The sequence below is a fragment of the Strix uralensis genome, chromosome 4 (assembly GCF_047716275.1).
Source record: "Strix uralensis isolate ZFMK-TIS-50842 chromosome 4, bStrUra1, whole genome shotgun sequence".
Taxonomy (NCBI): domain Eukaryota; kingdom Metazoa; phylum Chordata; class Aves; order Strigiformes; family Strigidae; genus Strix; species Strix uralensis.
This window is the reverse complement of record NC_133975.1, coordinates 70737944-70759888: the sequence shown is the minus strand read 5'-3', so window position 1 is coordinate 70759888 and position 21945 is coordinate 70737944. Positions and strand designations below refer to the sequence as shown.

The following is a 21945-nucleotide window of genomic DNA, read 5'->3' as shown; positions in this document are numbered from 1 at the left end:
GCCGGCACTGTTGGAAACTCGAAGGCCTCGGATTTCCTGTCACGACACTCACGCCACCGCGACCGAACACGACCCGCACACGCAGCGGCCGGGCGCCCTTCGACGGCGCGAAGCCCCCGAGCGCGCGCGGCCGGGCTCTGCCCCCGCCCCCTGCCCCGCCGGGCGCGCGCGCCCCCTGCAGCCGCCCCGCCCCGCCCCGTCCCCGCTGCCCCGCCGCGGCGGGGGCCCCGCCGGCCGCCCTGGCTCCTCCCCTCCGCCGCCGGGGCCGGGGAAGCCCCGCAACCAGCCCCTCTTCCTGCCCCCTCCCCCGGTCTCTCTCTCTCTCTTTCTCTCTCCCGGTGGGATGGAAGTCCCCGGTAATCCTCCTCCCCGGTAGCAGGCGGCGGCCCGAGTCGATGCAAAATGCTGGGCATGTACGTGCCGGATAGGTTTGCCCTGAAGTCGTCCAAAGTGCAGGACGGGATGGGGCTCTACACGGCCCGCAGAGTCAAAAAGGTGGGTGATGGCCGGGCGAGCGGGGTAACGGCCCGGCCCGGCGGGGAGCGGCTGCCACGTATCAGAGGAGAGCGGGGCGGCTCCTCCGCCCCTCGCCGCCGGCCGGGCCGCCGCGCTCGAACTTTACCTCAGCCCCGCGCTGTCGGCGCTGCCTCCGCTTCCGTTCGCCCGGGCTCCCTCTCCTCAGGGGAGGCACCGCCCGCTGCTCCCCCCCCCCGATCAAAGGGACCCTCCCGGTGCCCGCGGTGCTGCCGCTTGAGGCGGGGAAGGGGCGCGGGGGCCGGCCGGGCCGGGCCGCCGACTACCCTGCGGGGCCGGCGGAGGGTTTTCTCTGTGCGTTTTTGTTCCCCCCGTTTGTTTTAACTTCGTTTATGTTTCTGGCACTGTGCTGGGGGCAGGGCTCCTCCGGCCGGCACGGCCTCCCTGGCTGTCGCCCGGCCTCAGGCCGCGGTGCGCCTCTGAGGTGGAGGTGCCGGCCCGTCGGTCGCAGGCTGCCGGCGCCTCCCGGCTCTTAGAGCTCGGTGGGATGGAGGGTTTACTTCATCGTTACGGGATGATAAAGCCCGGCCTGTGAAAGATGTGATACAGCTGAACTGCATGTCTCTCATACCCCAGCGAGGTCACGGCCCTTGACACCTCGTAATTGAATCAAAATCTCTCGATTATGTGAAATCCCAATTATAACTGTCCGGATGGCTTGTTAGAACAGATAAAGGCATGCCTAAATTATGAAGCCCACATTAGTGTACACTTGTATCTATCTTGTATGTTTCGCTTTCCATCTTTGTCCTGATTTTGGCTCTGAGTGGGTCGGCAGGGCTGCCTAATTTTTCAGTGGTTTCATCAACAAGGCTTAGACACCATGGGGTAGGGGTGTCTCATTTTTAAGGTGTCCCTGAGTGTTAATGGGGGGTGGAAGGGGAACAATTTTGTATCACTTGCCTTAAATATTTTACCACTGAGGTTCTGAACTTTCATTTGAAAACTTTGGGAGTTCACACAGCAAGGAAGGCTGTACACTACTAGCATATGTTAATCCCTGGCCTCTGAAATAGAGCAAGCCATAGAGTGAAGCTAATGGAAATCATCATCCACATGTCAATATCAATTCTGAATTTTGGTTTAGAGGTCAGCATCTGAACCCCCTTCCTTTGCACTGTTGTAAATTGAACCATTAGAGCTGCATGCTACGAAAATAGAGCATTTTCTTGACTGAATTACTCCATGTTGCTGTTGAACTCTACACAGGCAAAGTATATGCTGTTAGAGCTCTGCCTGCATGGCTCTGCCAGTTGTGAGCATGTCATACAGGACATCTAAGCAAAACTGAAATGTTGCAAGTATGACATGTCTCATGTGTGGAATGCAGAAGGTAAAGGCAGAGGCAGTTGTAGTAAGATCTATTTGTATTAGGAGTGTCTGGTGACAGTGTAACAGGCTTGTTTGTCCTCTGGCAGTGAATCCTTTGTGCTGGTAGCACAGACAATTGTGCTATGCAAAGCCCTGATCAGAAGTATGTATGTGACAGGCAGACTTTGCTCTTTGATAGGCTGAGGAACCAGCTCCTGAGTTGCTCTGTGGACAGTGATTGAAATGGGTGTTCCTAAAGATGGTTGGAGACTTAAGCACTGCATGTCACCACGGCTGTTCAGAAAAGGGTGGATGTGTAAATAACACAGATGATATGTTGGGTATAGCCAGGCTGTGTGTTACTCATTTCCATGGAAAGAAAAATGACATCTGAAATGCTCTCAGCATGTTCTCCTGGCCAGTAATGAGACAGCAGTACTACACTTCGTGGGTACGATACAGAGTAGCTAAGAGCTGTTAAATTCATTTCTTGGACTTTTGGTATTGGGATGAGGTGTCGAATATGACACTTAATTGTGAAGTAAGATCTGTGTTGCTGAGGAGGAAATACTGCACCATTTTATCTCATTGCCATCACACAACTGCAGTTATCTTAACTGAAAGTAACATACATTTCAGATGATCTTATAATCAGAAATTGCAGTACTAACTCTCCAAGTGCTAAGTAAACATGAAGTAGGCCTCTGAAAATTCTGCTATTAGCGAAGATTTGGTAATAATTCATTTTGAACTGCTGTTGTCTGCCATCTGCTTTTGCGCCTTCAGGCATTATGCTATGCTTTCAAGATTTTGTCTGTAATCATAAAAGGTGGAAACTTTTGTTTTGTTACTTTAACAAAAGCTGTGATTATCTTGTAATTTCTTTTCTTCAACAGCTGGCCTTTGGTTACGGCACCAGTATCACCAGGCCCTTGGTATCTCATCAGAGAGCCGCTACATTTCTCAATGTTTTGCTGTGACTGGAAGAAGATTAGTTACTGCTGCTTTCTTGAAAGCAACTGTTGAAAGTAGCTTTTTTAACATTTGAATGATGTGCCTTTCATATCTTGAATCATTTCTGTGGTTAACTTTTGACTGTGTTGTATGCCTTGCTTTTATTGATCAGAGAGGAAGTTGAAGTCTTAGTATGTTTTGGATCAATATATACTGCATATGACAGCATGTTTATTATATTAACTAGGACTAATAAATATATATATGAAGAAAATGCTCTGAAAGGCTAAATGAATAATTACACTTACCCCCATGGACCTCTGTGTTCCAAGACAACAGGTTTTGCTGTCTCTAATTTCTTTCTCTCAAATTTGAGAAGCTATAAGAAGTGCTTAGAAGTCTGAATCACCTACTGTTCATGTTACATTTATTTTACATTTAGAGCTGGACATCTTGCCTTTCGCTTTTGCTTTTGTTTTGAGCTTCTAGAAGGTCTTAAACATATTGCAGTAGAGGTTTATTGGTTTGGAGTAGCTGAGATAGGAATGATGCATGGTGTTTCTTGTTTTGAGTCAGTATGCAGTATTATGCTGTTGCTGTGCTTCATCCCAGAGGTGATGTGTACTTCAGTGATGGGTAAAATTAACACTGTAGGTGCTTTGTAAGGTATCCAGGGATCCTTTGAATTGCAGGGTGAAAATATTACTGAGGTGAGGGTTGTGGAAGCTTCCAAAGTATTTAATTAAGGAAGGAATGAATTTCTTTATGCTGTCTTAAAAAGTGTTATTCTGCTGAAGTGAGTGTGGGAGACTAGGTTTTTCAGTTTTCTTATTCATTAAGTATTCAAATAGTTTCCATGTTAAATATATGGAGTTTTTTTCTTTTTTTTTTTCCTATAGATCTAATCTAGACTATAGTCCAGTAAACTTCTTTTCATCTTGATAATTGCTGTGAGTAATGAGAGATTCTGCAGGTATAATTATGCCCTCTCTTAGAGCTCAGCAATTGTAATGAGCTGCTTTCCTTGTTGCACCAAAACTCCTTGTTGCTTTCTAAGTGAACAGGGAAAGCCAGTTCAGCCTGGCAGGAGGTGTCTGCTCCAGAAAGAGCCCACCTTATCTGTAGTGAGCTAGATAGGACCATACATTTCCTGAACAGATTTCCTCTGCCACCACCTTGACTCTTCCTCCTGCTTAATCCAAGCAAACAATGCAATCTAAGCACATTGCCTGCCATGTAATACCTGCACGGCCCCTGTTAGACAGCAGTATGTTTGCTGAGGTGGCACTCAGCATAAACTGAGAACGTTGATGGCTGCACACATGAAACTGTTAACCTATTTTCACCTTCACTGCTGATGAGGTAAAAGAAGGAAATTTCAGACTGAGTATTAAATCCCAGGATTTGTAAAGCTGGCAGGGGAGGAACTCAGGCCTCATTTGATTAGCAAAACAATGAAGAGTGGTATGGAGATCAGTGAGAAATGAAGGAGATGAAGCCCCACGGTGCTGGTTTTTGCTGTCACTGCTCATGTTTGTGTCTCAGTTACTGCTCTGGGCTCCAGTTGTTTTCTGCTGTTCTTGTCTTTTTACCTTCTGGTATGCTGTTTTTTCTAATTGTATCTTTGTTGTGCGCATTTAAAAATACTGCCTCTCTGTTCTGTTGCCTTGTTACACTGATTTTCTTTTCCTTGTTTATTACCTCTTCGGGTTTAACTTTAAATACCAGGATTTTTTTTTTTTATTTGGTTGATTGCCTCCAAGAGGAATGATCCTAGAAGTTTTCCATTCCGCTTCTTCCTCTGCACTCTACCTGTAGGCAGTCTGTAAAAACTAAGCAAGAGGGAAAATATGTAGCAGGCTGTTTCTGTGATCACATAATGTGCCTGGGGGAAGGGACATGATCGATACTTTTGATAGCCAAAATACTTGTTATTTTTAAAGACACACAAAAGTTGTTTTCATTATATAGTTCTAATCTCTAATGCTTAAAAGTATCTAGAGTTTTTCGATCTGAATACTGGCTAAAGGAACATAGCAGTCTGCATTCTGGTTTGTAGGGCTTGTCACTGCAAATAAGGGTGGGGGGGGGAGAGTTAGGACTGTGCAAGAAGAAAGTCCTATTTAAATGACTTAGCCTGCTGCTAGCGTGACGTCTGTGAAGGAAAACACCACCGATACCCAGAACTTTTAGAAGAACCTATCAATGGATGCTTTCACAGCATGTGTTATGACTAGCAGGTGGTATAACATTTTAATTTTGTTTATGAAGGCTTGAATTAATTCACAGACACGTGCATACTTCCTACATTTTTAAACGAATCTCTCTGTATGATCAAAACCTCAGTTATTCAGTGTTTTGATTTGTGGCGCTTCAGAAACTACTGTTGCAAATAATCTTGCTAATAAATCTAATGTAAACTTTGTTCTTGCCAAATACTTTACATTTTAGTTGGATGTCTGTTGCAAGGTGCTTCCTGAAAATCTCATAAGAAATGTAGGCAATTTGACTTGTAAATTTCAGCCTTATTTAAATAAAGAAAAATGCTGTTTCCAAAGAGGAAGTAAGCATGTAGAGGAAAGATATGGTTTTAAGAGATTCTCCAAGCTATGAAAAGAATGGGAATGAGCTTGAAGTTGAACCCTCAAGGATGTGCACCTTCTTGGCATATGGTAGGATGACAAAGGAAACTGTCCTTTTCCATTTGAAGCTAAAAATGATACCTCAGCTGGAGTTTGGTAATTCACTTGCCTTTTTTTTTTTTTCCACTGATTCTCTTTTATAATTATTCTTTAGGGTGAAAAATTTGGCCCCTTTGCAGGGGAGAAGCGAATGCCGCAGGAACTGGATGAGAACACAGACTGCAGGCTCATGTGGGAAGTGAGTAGTCTAGAGCGACATCATCACACCTAGCAAAAAGTGTTCTCAGAATTAAGTTTTTACTGTAACAAATACTTCTTGTTTTTTCTTAGCTTAAAGATACTGTAGTGAGATTTTGTACTTATGCTTTTAATATATGCTTTTTGGGTGGCGGGGGATTGACTTCTTTATAAAGAAATAGCAAATGATAGTTTCTGATCAATGAAGTGCGAAAAATATCAAGTCAAGCAAAACAAAAATATAACAACATTGTGAAAAATTATTGAAAAATGTGAAAATAAAAAAATAAAATAATTTGAATAGGGGAAGATGATTGTAAGTTACTGAGATACTGATTCATGCTGATCAACAGGTGTCAGCTCAGCTTCCTCCAACTGTAATATAAAACACTTCCTGCTGTGACACTTCTGTAGGGTTTGGCAATTGTGTAAGTGAAGTTTTTAAATTTTAGCAACTTTGTAACGCCATGTGTGGTTGTGAGATCTTTAGTAAAATAAAAACCTGGTGCTGTGGGCAGATGATGGCATAATGAGTTTCAGGGCTCTTGTAGGCTTTTTTTATATGTATTAGGAGCAACAGTAGCTTATACACTAGATCTTCTAATTAGGTCCTTAACCCATCCTAGTTTCTGTCATAGCTGTGTTTCCCTGTAGCAAAAATCTGTCTGAGTTTACCAGTTGAAGAGATTACACTAACTGAAAAATACCTGCAATGCCAACATTTCCAACTTGTTATAAACACCTGCTTTTTGGTGCTTCTGTTCCGTCTTTGTAATCTTTCTTTGCTGCTGTAGTTCATTGAGCAGAAGTCCTTTCCTTTTTTCCTTCCCCACCCCAGCCAAGCTGTTTCTATTGAATGCATGTTTATTCCTGGTTTACACTGAGAAGGATTCATTTCCTACTTTTTCACCTTTCTACGTTATTTTTATGTTGTGTACAAGAAAAGCTTATGTTAGACATCTGGCTTAAAGCACTATCTGTGCATTTATTACAAAATGTTTATTTGAAAAAAACCTCTAGCATTAACATTGCTGAGTGGCTTAATAAAGAGAGCATAGTATTGATACAGTCTTAGCAGAGCTATAAATAGATTCTACACACTGGAACAATGAGTGAGAGAATTCTGAAAGCCCATCTTATTAAACCCAAACTCAATATAAATACAGTGACTGGCAAAATGTTCCTAGATGAGTGTTAAGTCTGTGAATCCCTGTGTGTTTCTTCTCCCTTTTTTTTTTTCTTTAATCTAGGGGTGTGCCCAAAGTATCTTTTCCCAGAGAGATGAGGTGTGGATAATTCATTCCCCTCTCTCCTTTGGTTATGTATTCAGAGCAACTGGTTTCATCATCTTTGTTTTCAGCTGAAAACAAAACAATACAGTGTGCTTTTATTACAAATGTTTGCTAAATACAGTACACATTAAAGTGCCCTGGCTCACTTCTGTTTTCATGATGTTTCTGCAGGTTATGTTAAATCAGTAAAATACTGGAGGTTTTCAGAAGGGATGGTGGGTGGATTATAGATAGCAATGAGAAGGTTTTTAAGTTTGTTGGAAAGCCATATGATTTTTCCAGATTCCTCACTGGTGACGATTAAATGAGATTTATCTGTTTCTGTAAGACAGAAAATAGAAGGCAGATACATGTATTTACTGATGACACTAATATGACCCCATTGACAGCAAATCAGAAAATGATATTTTTATGAGCTGTGCTGAAACCATTTCATAATATCTTATTATAACCTAGTTTTGAGAGCCTTGAAAAGATTCCTGCATACCAGATTTTATGACTTCCTGAATGTTTGAACCCAAGTTGTTCGTGTTTACTGAAGTTGATCTGAGTGTGAGCTTTATAATACAATTTAAATCACCCTGAGAGTAGTCTAAAGTTGAAAATAGAGACCAGGAATGCAGAAAGTAAAAAGTTGAACAGTCCATAGATGGTTATTCCAGATACTGTGGGAGGCAGTCACAGCAACTAGCCAGGTTTGTGCATAGTCAGCTCTACCACAGATATTAAAAATAATTAATTTGAAGACTCTTGGATAAAGGCATACTAGAGCCTGACCTCACAGTCTGATGGCAGTCAAAAAAATGTGTTTTTCAGAGAGGACACCTTTAGAAAGAAGGCTAAGTAATAGAGGCTTTTTATAAGTCAAGTAAAAATTAACATTAGTGGAACACTTCTTTTCTTGGTATGTGATGCCTGGGATCTGAGCTTCAATTTTGTGGAATAGTTTTCCATGAGGAAGTTTACCACATACATTTCTAGTTGTATAGAGTCCTGGTCTGTGATGTGGTCTATTTTGATCAAGCTATTCCTTTTTCTGCAATACCAGCATTGTGAGTTCTCATCTTTAAGACATCACGTTGAGACAGAATTGTACACGTTATGCTTTCTTTTGGTCTTCAGGAAAACATGGAACCGAAAAAATTTATTGGGTCCAGTGATTTTGTTAAATAAAGTTCTGAGGATGTTAGAGTATAGCAGAATGCCATTAGAGTTTTGTTTTTATTCTTAGCATCCCACTAACACCTTGACTAAATATTGCTTCGTTGGTCTGTATTAGTACACTTGGCATAGCAATTTTAAATTACATGAGAGCAAGTGCTTTAAGGCAACAACAGAATAATTTTAGGCATTAAAGTTCACAGAAGTTTTTGCCTGTGGAGGCTCAGATGTCCCTTTGCAAAGGGAAGATATCTGTTCAGTTTATTTTCTTTATTGTCCCTAACCGAGAAAGTGGCATTCATTTCACTACTATTGGATTGTGGCAAGCATATACTTTTGGTGATGACTTTGGCAAATGTTAAAACAGGGAGGGCTGGAAAGATTTAGTCCTTCTTCAGATACTCTGATATACCATGAATAAATGTTGGTCAGGATTGGATGGCACATAATACACCGTGTAATGCTGAATGTTGCATATTTCAGGTTTGGTTTCTGTCTATCTGCCAAGATTATGTTTTCTTCATTGTTATATTAAAACCAAGAAGAACAGAAACATGCTAGAAATCAGTCTTTCAATGGAAGCTAATGTTCATGTTTATTTATATGGGAAAATGAAATGAACTGACGTTTCTACTATTTAACTCTCATCACTTTTGCAGCGACAATTGTTTTCAGTTAAATAAGCCTGCCTGAAAACTAGTGAAGGCAACAGAAAATCTGCTATTGGCTACAACCAGCTTTAGATCAGAGCTTTAATGTTTAGGACTGAGGGATGAGAAGTCAAGCTCTTTAAGCTAAGGGTGTGGGTGTGTGGTTTTTTGTTTTTTTTTTTTTTTTCCTTTGATACCTTGCCTGTAAAATGTGGTTCAGGTGTAGGAAAGCTTTTACATACAACACATTAAGTTGAATTATGTTCTGAGTTTCATGATAAAATAAATCTTAATTAGAAGAATTTTGTCTTTGCTCTTAAGATGAATGTAATACTAGAAATCTAGTTCTGAGCAACGTAGGCTTTATTTTTTCTATATGAAGACTACCTTCCCAGTCATTACTCCTCAGATAGTATTTACATCTAACATTGTTTGCTTTTAATGTTTTTGTGTGAATCTTTTGTTTAATTTTCAGAAATTATTTTGTTTTTCTCATTTCTTAGACAAATGTATCTGGATGTATTTTTACGCAAGTTGCATTTAAAATAACTTTTGCCACACAAGTCAGACACCGATGCCCTATCTCAGTTGTGAGTTTGCATCCTAGATTTTAAATTTTGTTAAATTGATGCCACTGGGATAGATAGGTGCCTAAAGTAGTTAATATTCTTACCAGTTTGTTTATTTAGCTAAGTTTCATTAATCAGCTCCTCTAAAGCTTGATTTAGTAATCTTTATTCATGTCAAGTGTATAACTTTGTATTAATTTTAGTGACTTTTAGAACCATGCACCTTAATGATCTTCTGGTTTTGGTGATAAGAATCTATTCCTGAAAGCGATGAGAATGTTAGCCTCACATCTTCAGTTATGGGATTTATTTAAGATGTTAGAAAGCAGGTGTTGATAGGCTGAGGTGCTAGCGTTCTAATCTGAGCTTGTTACAGAAGATCACACACAATTTGCATAAGGAGATTTGGGTATCCTTCCAGTGAACATGAAGTTCAACCTTGATTGTGAAAGCTCTGCGAAACATTAACAGAAGTCTAGGAATGAGCTTTCTGAACCGTTCTTTCTGATGTCAGATAACTTCATTGCACCACAAGGAGCTTCATTAACATGAAAAACCATTGCTATATATTTTGACTGAAGAAAAATGTCACACTCTGTCTATGTCCCAATACTTCTTAGTGAGTAAGCAAATCAACAGTTGCTGCCTTAAGCTTCCCTTGCAAGTGTTGTTTTAATACTTCCTACAGCGATGTTAAAATGTGAGTTTCTACTCTGCAGTGAACTCTGTGATGGCGGTCTGAAACTGAGGATGCAGAAGTATTGCATCTAGCTGTTTTATACTATAAACAATAAAAAACATGTTTTCAGCTAATCAAAAAATTGCAGCACAGAAAACAGTACTTTACATGATTCTTTGAAAGAACATGGATTTTTAGATTTATAAATGTTTAGAAAATGGTTTCCAGAAAGCAGGCAGTGTGTTTACTGCCTTCAGCAAAGATAACCATCTGCTTATTTTCAGTGAAGACTTTTTTCTTCTTCTCTTGCCAGGTGTGCATGGTAGAGTGTTTGCAATTGCACTCATGAGCATTTTGAAGCAGCATACATGACAACTTTGGATGTATTTTGAAAATCTGGAGATAATTTCATTGCAGCATGAAAGACTAGCAGATGGAGCAGTGCATGTTGTTGTGGGCATTACAAGCAGCTTGGACATCGTTTAAGCCTGTGTAGGGTTTCATATGGTAGTTTATACAATGACTAGGGTCACATTTTTTTCCAAATCCTTGTATAGTGACATGGTGATTGTTAATGTGGCATAATTCAATGGTGTCCTGATTGATCTTGAGGTAAACCCCCCCATGCGGTAACAGTGAATGTTGGGTATTTCATCTTACTGTGAAGACATTTGGCTGAATTCGTTCAGTGACACCTTTTGGATTGATTCTCAAGAAGATAATTCTTAGGCATCTCAGTTTGAGGTGCCCTTGTGTCTGTTGCATGCTTTGGATATGGGTATGCATTTTAGGTGTTTGATTGTAGTGAGTGAGCAAATATTGAGCGCATTGTAGTAAAATGGCAAGGTATTTTGCCATGGGTTATCAGGCATGAATTTGAATCAGCCTTGTTCTAGTCTTATGCCAAAGTCTGCATATACTTAAATATGAAACAAATTGCTACTTTATTATTTAGCTTGGGAAATCAAAGGTGACTGCATGTGTCTGGTCACATCACTCACTGGTAATAGAAACTCCAAGTTATCACCATTGGTTACAGAAACTACAGGAACATCTTGGTCTCAGAGGTTGAAAGGGCCTCAGCAATAAATGGGTCCTAGACCAAGATGGTCTATTCAACTATAGCAGGCAGCCTCAACTTTTGTGGATTTACCCCTTTATTTAGAGGAAATAGGGATAAGGTTCTGTTTCCTGTTTTGAAACAAAACATTATAGGATGACATCATCTACTGGTGGCTAGGCTTTTGAGGTGTATTTCTAGCTCTCTCACTGACTCTCCATGTTGATCATAGGTATATCATACAATCCCTCTAGGTCTCTGACCTATGAAGATGACTGAATCCTTTATAATTTAGCAGTGGTCTCATGTCATAAGAGTATTTTTAGTTTGGTGGCCTTAGAAAATCAATTAGAAATACTTTTGTACTTCAGATCCTGTTAAAATAGTTTTTACAATTCTGTTTGGATTAACCACTGCAGTTTAAGGATTTTAAGGACCACACCTCAAGCTAACGGGATGATTTTGCTTAGTTTGGGTAATACCAACTGTATAGAAACTGAGAAAATAAAGTTCAAGCATGGAATTATTCGTGTAGACAGATGACAGCTTCATATGTCACAATTTCTAAATACAAATATGTTCACTAGCACTGAGAAATTGACACTACTTCATCAAATTATCAGGGAACCTCAGTCCTGTAAAAATCTTTTGCCTCTTAAGTACCTTATAACTATAAAAGATTGTAACAGTTCAGATACGTGGGGGAAATGCAGTAGTTTTCTTGCAGATACATTAAGAAAATCTTCCTTTCATTTGTGTTATACAAAAGTATTTTTCATTTCCTCTCCCCAAAAGACACCCTCAGTTTTCCAACAATTTCCTGCCAGCAATAGTTGTGTTAGGCAGGTCATCCTGAAGATTCTTGGAGTGCTTGGGTGATTGGAAAGGAGTCCCTTGGGAGCAGACTGGAAGCTTTGTTGCAGAATGAATCCTGTTTAGTTCTCCCGATCTCATATGGATTAAGTGGTAAAGATATGTGTGGGAATATTTGTAAAAGAAGGTTTGCAGTATCTTTAAGTTCTTGACGAGCACATAAGCAGCTTGACACCGTTATCCCATTTTCTTCCCTTGCTGTTATAACTGGTGCAACTGCCAGGCTTGCATGGAGATACTGATGCTACACAGTACATCTCTCATTCTTTCCAGTGTCTCTGATGGAGGGGTGCAGGAGGGAAAATTCCCTGTTGCTGTGGCTAGCAGAATTGTGTGGGCCTACGGTGCAACATCTGTCTTAGTGACAGCCATCTCTGGTCCTGTCTCTGTGGATATGAATACAGGCAGACCTAGGTGTAAGTGTTTTAGCTTGTATTTGTTGATGTATCTTCTAATTAAACTGAATTTCTTGTTTGGTGATCATGCCACAAAGCAGAAGGAGGACTGAGGAATTTAGTGGACTGTTGTTGGGGGGAGCACCCTTTGGGACATATTCCAAACTTTGTTTTGATTCATTAATAATTCAATATGGATGATATATAGGTGCACTTACTTTAAACTGAAAACGTAAAGTCTATCTGTTTATTTCATTTAACTACCATGATTAGTTTGTGCTGGCTTTGAGTGTGAGAAATACATTTGCAAAGCAAGAGCTGGTCTTTTTGTTTGTTTGTTTTAAATATTGATTAAGTTTGGGATTCACTGCCATGGTGTCCAAAGCTTCGTTGTTCATTTAGGAAACTCACCTATCCATGCAACCAGTGAGAAAAGGAGTGGTAAATGTCACCAGTCTAGTTCATGTTAAGTACAGTGTTTTGATTGTTTTTCTTTATTTTTCTTCCTCACAACTGTGTATTTCATGCAGCGTTACTTCTTTGCAAGGTGAAAAAAGCAATAGAAAGTATAGTGTGTATTTAAGGGATTTATTCTTTTATCAACAGTTTCCTTATGTGTTAAATCTTTGCTTTGTGTTTGATATCTCTTTATGGATTGGCAGAGACTGAGAAAACACAACTGAGATGATAGTGTATAATTGAAGTGAATAGAAATTATTCTTATATAATTTAAGCATCAGGCAAATGAAGAAGAATAATAGATGAAAAGGTAGATAGTGTAACATATGGTTTTTATAATAGCATCTCTATTGCTTCTCTTTCCAACTCAAGTCAAGATCTGATGGAAACCTTTATGGGACCTACATGGTGGGCTTCTATGACCCATACTTTGCTAGCTAAATCACAAAGCCATTAGCTTGACTTTAATGACTCAAATATGTTAATCTTCAATGTTAACCATTCTCACTCAAAGTGAGGTTCTGCTCTTTGGATTACATATTTAGAACTGGATGATTACTACAATATAATCAAGGCAGCACTTCTGCTTGGCAGATGGCTTTTCAGGAGATGAATACACTGTTAGCATGTATTTTTGTGCAAGTTTGGCAGCTTGCTTTTATGGTTTGATTGCACTCATTCTGCCCATGTTCCTAATGAAAACAATGGTTCCAGTAATGAGCAGGCATTACTTCCCAAGGTGGTAGTCACAGAATGACAGAATGGTTGAGGTTAGAAGCACCTCTGGAGGTCATCTGGTCCAACCCCACTGCTTGAGTAAAGCCACCTAGTGCCAGCTGCCCAGGACAGCTTTTGAGTATCTTCAAGGATGGAGACTACACAACCTCTCTGGGAAACCCATTGCAGTGCTTAGTGATAGATAATATTGTTTCCAGGTGTATTTAAATATGTAGGTTTCACACTTTTCACCGTGGTTAATCTGTTTGAAAGTAAAACAACTTTTAAAGTTTGAAATATTGGTAGTTTTTCATGATGTGTCCTTCTTAAGATACCATGTCTTCCTTTTGAAAAACAGTAATAAATTTTGAAGACTATTTGCAGAACTACAGTAGGGTTTTTTTTTGTTTTAATCTGAGAACAACATGCTGTCACCAGCTATTATTGTAATGGAATACAGTTTTTTCTTTCCAATGATATCCTAAATGTTTAGGTAATTTAAGCAGTCATACTGAAGAAATATGATATTGCATCTATTGGAAACAAATATAGCAAGAATGTGAGCAATTTAAAATACAAAGTCATGAAGACAATCTAATTTTGATCTCACATAGCTGAAATCCCTAGCTCTTCGGAAATACCTGCTCTGTAGACTTCTTGTTGACAGATGAAAAAGAAAATATGTTCATTATATAAATAAATCCCATGGAACAATAGTGTGGCTGTATGACCTTTCTGCATGGCTCTCTATCTTCTGTATCAGTGGAGATTCAAGTGATCTATTACTTAAAACAAACAAAGCCATTTTTTATGCTGCAGTGGCAGCTGTATTTTTTCAGCAGTATGTCTGTATTTTGAGGGGGAAGCCCTTCACCTAAATAGTATCCTAATCTGTTTACTGAAATAATCTCCCATGCTGATAAAATTTCAGCCAAGCGTAGTTTAAGACTGACTGCTATTCATTGAGGCTACATATTTAAATTTTCTTCAGAGAGGCATATATAAAAGATGTTCAAGTGAACTGTAAAATAGGATATACAGAATGAATAACTGCAATTATGTTGGTCCTTGATCTGAAGACAGATCTCCATCCAAGTGCAACATGGATTTTGCCCTTGCTAAAGGAAAAAAAATCACAAAACAAAACCAAAAAACCAAACCCAGAGAAGACTTGAGAGGGAAGTGAGAAATACGGTTTTCAGTAAGTGTTTTATACAAAAGTTTCTGGGATATTTAGGATTGGCATGGAACAGTAAGAGTTAACAATAATGAAAGCATATCTGCTGGATTTGGAATTTGTATAAAGAACAAAAGTTGTATTTGGTGATAAAGAAGCAAAAAGAATGGAGGCAGAAGTGATAATTCAGGTTGGAAGTTGGTTGAGCAACTAGTAAGGTTACAGAAGAGGAAAGTGGCAAAGATAGTGGAAAAGTTGAATTCAGATATGGACATACTCTGTAATGGTTGCCAGTTAAGGTTGAGATGCTTCTGGAAGTGTGAAAGTAGGCAGAAATAGATGGATTTAGGAATTGGCCATAGAGGGTGAATAAGATCTGCTAGAACATAATGAGCAAGGGACAAGTGAGTCTATATCAGGTATGAAAAAAGAAAGTGAAGGGTGAGGCACTATCAAGGCAAAGATCACTGAATGGACATGGGTGATTGCAGGAATACAGAAACTCATGAACAAGAGCCTGAACTCAGTGGTGTTGGAACCAAATAGTGGTTGGAATAGCACAAGATTAGAGAATGTCCTGTCCCTTTTGTCCAAAAGAAAGTTACTGTTGGCCTTTTCTGTAGTGTCAGCAGAAGAGAAACATTGCAAAGTGATTTAAGGAGTGAGGTCGAGGACATGTATAGGATACAGAAGAAAATGGTCCATTCTTGGACAGTGTGTTTGAGAAGGCAGGTAGGACAATAAGAGCAAGTTGTGAGGAAAGGAAAAGGAATTGGAGACAGGAGACTTTGCAACTTTAATTTGAAGAAAGTTGAGAGACAGACTGAATGACAAAAGATAAGAAGGTATAAGAAGAATTGGGTAGACTGTAGGAGTAAAATGTTGACATCTGAACACATGAAGGAGGAGAACTCAGAAAGGAAAACTGGAGAAGGGATGATAGGGTTGGAATGGGAAGGGACCTCTGAGGTTACATCAGATTCTGGCAAGATCATAAAGAAAAAGAGGACTTGAAGGAAGAAAGAGGAAAGAACATGAGCACCAGTGACCATAATGTCAGATTAGGGAGACCCAGCAGTCAGTCATAATGCTTGTTTACTAAAGGAAAGGCCAAGAAAAGAGAGGGGCAGCTCAATAAATGAAGTTGACACCAGCTGCTGCATTTGAGTTGTGCCCCCCCGCCCCGGTATTCTGAGGTGAATAAATGTGCTTATAAAAAAGGTGAATATGCACCACAGCTGTGAGTACCCGTTGAATGCAAGATTCACTTGCTGAACACAAGCATGCTTTAATGTTTTATATGTTTGTGTGTGTTTGGTAAAAAATTTTAACTTTGCTTGATTTTTTTTTTTTTTGAATGTTTCAGGTTCGTGGGAGTAAAGGTGAGGTCCTTTATATCCTGGATGCAAGCAATCCGCGGCATTCTAATTGGCTGCGTTTTGTCCATGAGGCTCCATCACAGGAGCAGAAGAACCTGGCAGCCATCCAGGTAAATTTCGTGTATTCCTACCATTTGCTTCCTGCTATTGATTTACTAATTTGATCTCCTCTTTGGTCTTTATCTCTTGCAATAAAATTGCAAGATCTGAGACAAGTAGCAAACTGCTTTCCTTTTCCTACCTTTCTTTTTAGAAGTGGGCTCTTGTGCTTAAATATAATATCATAAATAAGATTGATTGGATGAAAGACCAAAGAGGTCCTTAGTTAGACTCTGATATTCTTTGCAAGGTTTGTATTAATCCACTGTGATGGAATTGCACTGAATCACTTACATGAACTATTTCTACTGGCTTAAAGTGAACAGTTTACATTAAAAAAAAATAATTTCCAGAGTAGTTAACTCACTATTGTAACAACAGTTTAATTTTCTCACGACAGCCTTATTCAGTAAGGTTAAGCTTTTGCCTGAATGTAGTTGTTTTCTTGTCGTTGTGGAAATTGAAAAAGATAAGTAGGTAACTATATACCTGGCTGAATTGGGACTAATGATGTGGAGCCCTAGTTGTGTTTCATGCCAAACTCAGCCATGGGTTTAGGTGTGTGGAAAGCAGAATCATGCATTTGCTTTATAGTTTAAAATTTAATATAAAAGTGTGAAAGGTTTGAAAGCGAGTGTGGTGCTTAAAATATTCCAGTAGGAAACAAAGAAGGATCTAATTATCTGATAGGATGATCAGGCAGTGTTTGAGGGTAAGTTAATAATAAAAGATCATTTTCTTTTCTAGTCTTGGCCGTGGATCTGAATTTATCCAGCTTATTTTTACATTTTTGTCATTTGCAGCATTCTGTGGTAATGAGTTCCACTGTTGTAATTACACATTATGTTGAAACATGCTTCTGTGTTTTTTCTAGAAACTTCTTAATTTCACTTAATTCCCTAGTCCTTGTATAACAGTGAATAGTTACTTCATGTTCATTTTTCTATGCCACCCTTGATTTTGTAGAACCCTATTATATCCTTTCCCTCTTATTTGACAGTTCTTTTCTCAAGCTGAAGAGTCTTACTCTCTTTAATCTCTCATTTTTGGAAGCATTCTGTGACTGCAGAATGCAACAAAGACAGTGATATTTTTCTAGTCACAGCTATTGTCCTTTTGGAGGTTATGAAAGAAATGAACTGTGCATTTTTTTTCCAACAGCTCATTTTACAGTAAAATAATTTTGAATCCTACATAAGTATGAATTACATAGCTGTGTTAAATTTTTTGCTCCAAATGTATACTTTCCAAAATGTTGTTTCAGGCTAACCCAAGCTATTTGCTGATGTAATACAAACTTGCAAAAAATCAGGAAAAGGAGAATTATTTATCAGCATTTCTTAACATTACTATTCTGCCTTTTCATCATGAAATGACCTTTTTTCTAGCATATGCCTACAGATCCTTGACAAAAGAATTAAAAAACATAGTTTATTTTGAGGCCAAACAAAAAAAAATTTCCTTTTCAAGAAAACAAAGTTCATTTCTGATGAAATAAAACAGTAAAAAAAATTGGTTTAAAACTACTGAGTAAAAAAAGAATGCTAGTAAAGACCTAGCATGCAGTTCTGTGAAAGATACATTACTGCTGTTAGCCCCCCTGCCTCCTCTGTTTGTACTCAGTGGCACTCAACACTAGTAATTTTGATTTCTGTGTTTTCCTTAATTTCCTTAATTCCTTAAATCTTCTACTCACCAGAGGGACTGTTTGCTTATTTGGATTTTAAGCAAGCACTGCCCAGGGAGATTGCTCCTGCCAGTTCCCCTGAAGACCTGGTATCAGTCTCCGTCTTCCTGTCCTGGTTGTGAGCTTTTCTGTGATTTCCATGCCACTGTCGTATCTCCTACCACGTCTCTTCTACCTGGCTTTTCTTCCATTATGACAGTAGTTGAATGCTACTATTAGCAGTGTACTGCATTGGGAAACCTAACTGGTTATCTGCCAGCCTTCACCTGATTTGTGCCTCCTACTTTCCAAAGCTCTAGTTTTACTGAATGTCAGCCTGCGACATTCCATCACATATTGCTGGCTGAACATGACTGCAGTTTTGCTGCAGATACTGGTTCCTTGGACCTTGTTGCTGTTCCTGTTTTAGGTCACTGGTCTGTTTCGTCACTTACTTTTACTCTGGGCCCGTACTCTAGGTTGACATCTTTGGTTCAGACCTCTTTAGGTCTTAACATCCAGTCTACAATTGAATTTTGAGTAATGGATAAGAAAGAGTGTCCACTATTCATCCATTCAGCAAAAACTCTTGTCAGCACTGATGAATGATTCCTTTATTATGCTTTTCCTGATGTCTGTGACAAGGCAGTGGTTAGTTTAGTATGACCACTGCATATGCAATTATTTCTGTTTTCCTTCTGTCTTTGTCTCTGTTATACCGAGATCTATCAAAAGATTTGTTGTCCTGCTTATAGTACCAAATATGGAAGGTCCTCAGACGTGAGGAATCCTAGGCATTAGTCAGTGATGAGCACGGCATCAGTGCATAGGCAGTGTGGTTGCAAATGGCAGTCAATGTTAGCAAATGCAAAGTAAGGTTCACAAGAGGGAGCAGTGTGAACAATTAATGTTCATTATTATTTTTTAAATAAAACGCTCAGTAAAATGACCTGAACTTATGAATAGAAGTTTTAATGGAATATTCAGTGTGTACCAGTGGGTTTTTTGGTAATGAAAATGATTATTTAGATAAGGAAATGGAAATAAACTGTTACGCTGTATTGTATAATGTTATACCTTAGAGTGTACTTAGTGCTTTTTGCATGCCTTTTTAAAGGATCATACTGGACGTAAAGGATGGTTTAAAAAGAAACATTTGGAAAAAATGCAGGGAAAAATAGAATAAACATGATCAGCATGTACAAAATGATGAAAAGTGTAGGGAAAGAAAACTTACAGAAACAGACACAAATTTACTAAATTATCTCATGGGTTTTTTTAGTATCAGCAGTAATCAACTGCCAGAGTAACGTGTATTCTATGTGAGTGATCTTGAAGCTGTGTAGATATGTATATATGTATAAATATTTAATTGCATATAGCATGAGTAGGTACTACTCATGTTGAAGAAAGCTCAGTATGCACATATTTCTTTGCAGAGTTTGATCTCACATTAGTCGACGGAGATACAAATCCCAAAGCTCTGCTATTCCTTTAGGGGGAAAAAAACAAACCAACAACACAGCCCACAAATCCTTCAGTATTTTAATTCCACAATCTTTGCCTTTAATGATAGTCAGATTTAAGGCCACTTGGTGCAATAGCACTTTGTTTTATGAAATCAGCGGGCAAAACATTGGTGGAATGTTTCCGCTAACGATACCCTTTAATTTGAATTGAGAGTTGCCTGCTTGCCACCAAGATGATAAAATGATGTTTTACAAATAGGAAGAAGTTATGAATTACATTGGTAAAGTTGTCCTAAGCCTGTTCTACAAATGCTTAAGAACTTAACATTGGCTGTGTGCTTCCCCTCTGCAATTTTCTAGGAGACTTTGTGTGAACTAACAAAAATGTGAACAGAAAATAATTATTTTCTTGTTTATACCCAGTAATGTTAATTTCCACTAATTATCTTTTCCACTAGTTTTCTTTCCAGTCTCCAAATACTCCAATAGGAGCTTTTTGGTCTATTCTGAGAACATTTCCAATCCTGATGGTGTCACTCTAGTAGTGATAGATGTTATAATCTCATATCCAAAATAATGATTGATAATCAGTTTACTGTCTGCTGCCTAGTGCTCAGTATTCAGTTTAAAGAAGTATGTCCCTGTATACAAATAAAATAAACCACATTCTGGGTTGACTGCAAAATATGATTAGTTCATCATAGCTTAATTGTACCCAATGATCATGTTTAGACTGTGCAAAATGCTTCCTGTGGTGAAAAAGCGACTTAGAGGGCATGTGATTTTTTTGTTTTTTTTAAAGTAAGTTCGGTGGTGGTTTTTTTTAAATTTGGATTTTTTTGGGATGGGGTGGTGAGGGTGTGGGTTCGTGTTTGATTTTGGGGGCTTTTTTATTTATTTTTAAATTTTTTTTTCTTCTCCCTGTAACGCTATGTATTTTGTAAAACCCTGGTTCTGGTGGGAGCTCTTGGTGGTGTTGTGGGGAGAGTTCTGGGCACCGGGTTCTGCCTCCACTCCCAGGGGGGCCTGTAGCATTTGCATCGTCTTTGGGAAAACACTGGAAATATTTTTAACAGCTGTGCGGTGAGTAATACCACTGGGTGACTGCTAGAGATGGACAGAAAGGTTGGAGGGTACCTGTGTATGGACCAATTGCTTTTCTGAGTATTTTGCACAGTTGAATTGCTGGAGGCTTCTCTACCTTACTGCAAGTAGTAATTGAATGAGTTAATCCTCTACTATATTTAAAGTGGCTTTAGAATTACAGTTTTTGCATTAGCAGAAACTGTATGAATTGTGATCTCTTTTGCCCTGGGCTATTCCTAGCTATTTACTTACAACTATGACTTCTGATATGTAGCAAAAATGCAGTGTAATTTTCATAATCAAAAGGAAATGGTTCCTATCAAAAATACCACAGTTTTGTTTTTTCAGTTTTTAGACTGGTAGAATATTATCTTTTCAATATTCCTTTATCCAGAATGGATATGTTTATCTGTTTGTCAGTTGTAATTTTATTAAACACTCTCTGCTGGAGATTACAGGACAGTTTTCAAGACTACCTGAAACTTACTGGTGGCTTGAGTGCTACAAAGGAAAGATTAATTTGTTATGCAGTGTAAGAAGGAACATGAACACAGTTGTTGGCTTCCTGCATGCTCAGAGGGGAGAACTAGAAATCTGTTTGATTCTTGAATTTTTTTGTAGGAAAAAGGAGAATTTTTTAATTCCAGGGTCATATGCATTTATCTGTTGTTGAATACATACTAGTGCTGTTCAGGTATTCTATTATTGAAGAATTCAAAATGAGAAGTTTCTGAAGAGTGAAACAAGTGTTTTTCTCCATGTGATTCCTTAAACTACACTAGTTAGGTTTTTGATTTTTGCAATGGGAACCGCAGTAATAGCAAGTAACAAAATCATTTAGACCCTTTTCAGCACTGAGGTTACTTTTTTTTTTTTTTTTTTTTTAATTTAGATGTAACTCATTTCTGATTTTAGGCACTCTTAATTCTAAGCTGGTGCACAGAGTAGTGATATTAAGGTTCAAAAAGAGCTACCATTCTTATCTCTCTGTGGATTTCTCAGGTCCTCTTTTCCCAAGTTTTCCTATCACTAAGTGCTTTTGCTTGCTGAGATACCATGTTACAAGGTAGAAATTTGGAATATGGCATTTGTTATTAGCACTACAATTTTTTCTTATATGTTTGGGAAGAAAAAAAGTGTTTTAGCATTATATGATAAATAGTAACTTTTAAAGTAAATGTAGTTGGCATCTACTTGTATTATTTAAATGGGGAGCAGGGTGGGAGAGAGGAAAGAAATCCCTGCAGGAATCAAATTCTTGTTACTTCAGGTGTGTCTGGGAACATAGGCAATTGTAAAAAAAACAGCAATAAGGAAGATGAACATGTTCAAATATGTGCAGGAAGATGTGTGCTCATGTTATCTGCCAAGACATAAGAATCTTACATTTTATCCAAAGAAGCCAGGGCCTTTAAGAGGCTGGGTAATTGGTCATCCAAAGCATCCTGGTGATTAGATCCTCCTTGTGCTTGCTAATTACTCTAGCCCTGCTAATTATGTTTGTAGCTTCAAATATTCCTGTTCACTGTGGGGAGT

At 38.8% G+C, this 21945-nt stretch overlaps 1 protein-coding gene across 1 annotated transcript in view; it reads left to right on the top strand.

The window, feature by feature from the left end:
- Window positions 1–293: 293 nt before the first annotated feature.
- The window catches only part of PRDM5 (PR/SET domain 5), an 89474-nt gene continuing 67822 nt past the window's right edge, over window positions 294–21945 (top strand). The window contains exons 1-3 of the mRNA XM_074867234.1: window positions 294–495; window positions 5596–5679; window positions 16077–16199. Coding sequence (XP_074723335.1) covers window positions 403–495; window positions 5596–5679; window positions 16077–16199 — 300 coding nt within the window. The 5' untranslated portion in view covers window positions 294–402. The remainder of the gene's footprint in view (window positions 496–5595; window positions 5680–16076; window positions 16200–21945) is intronic.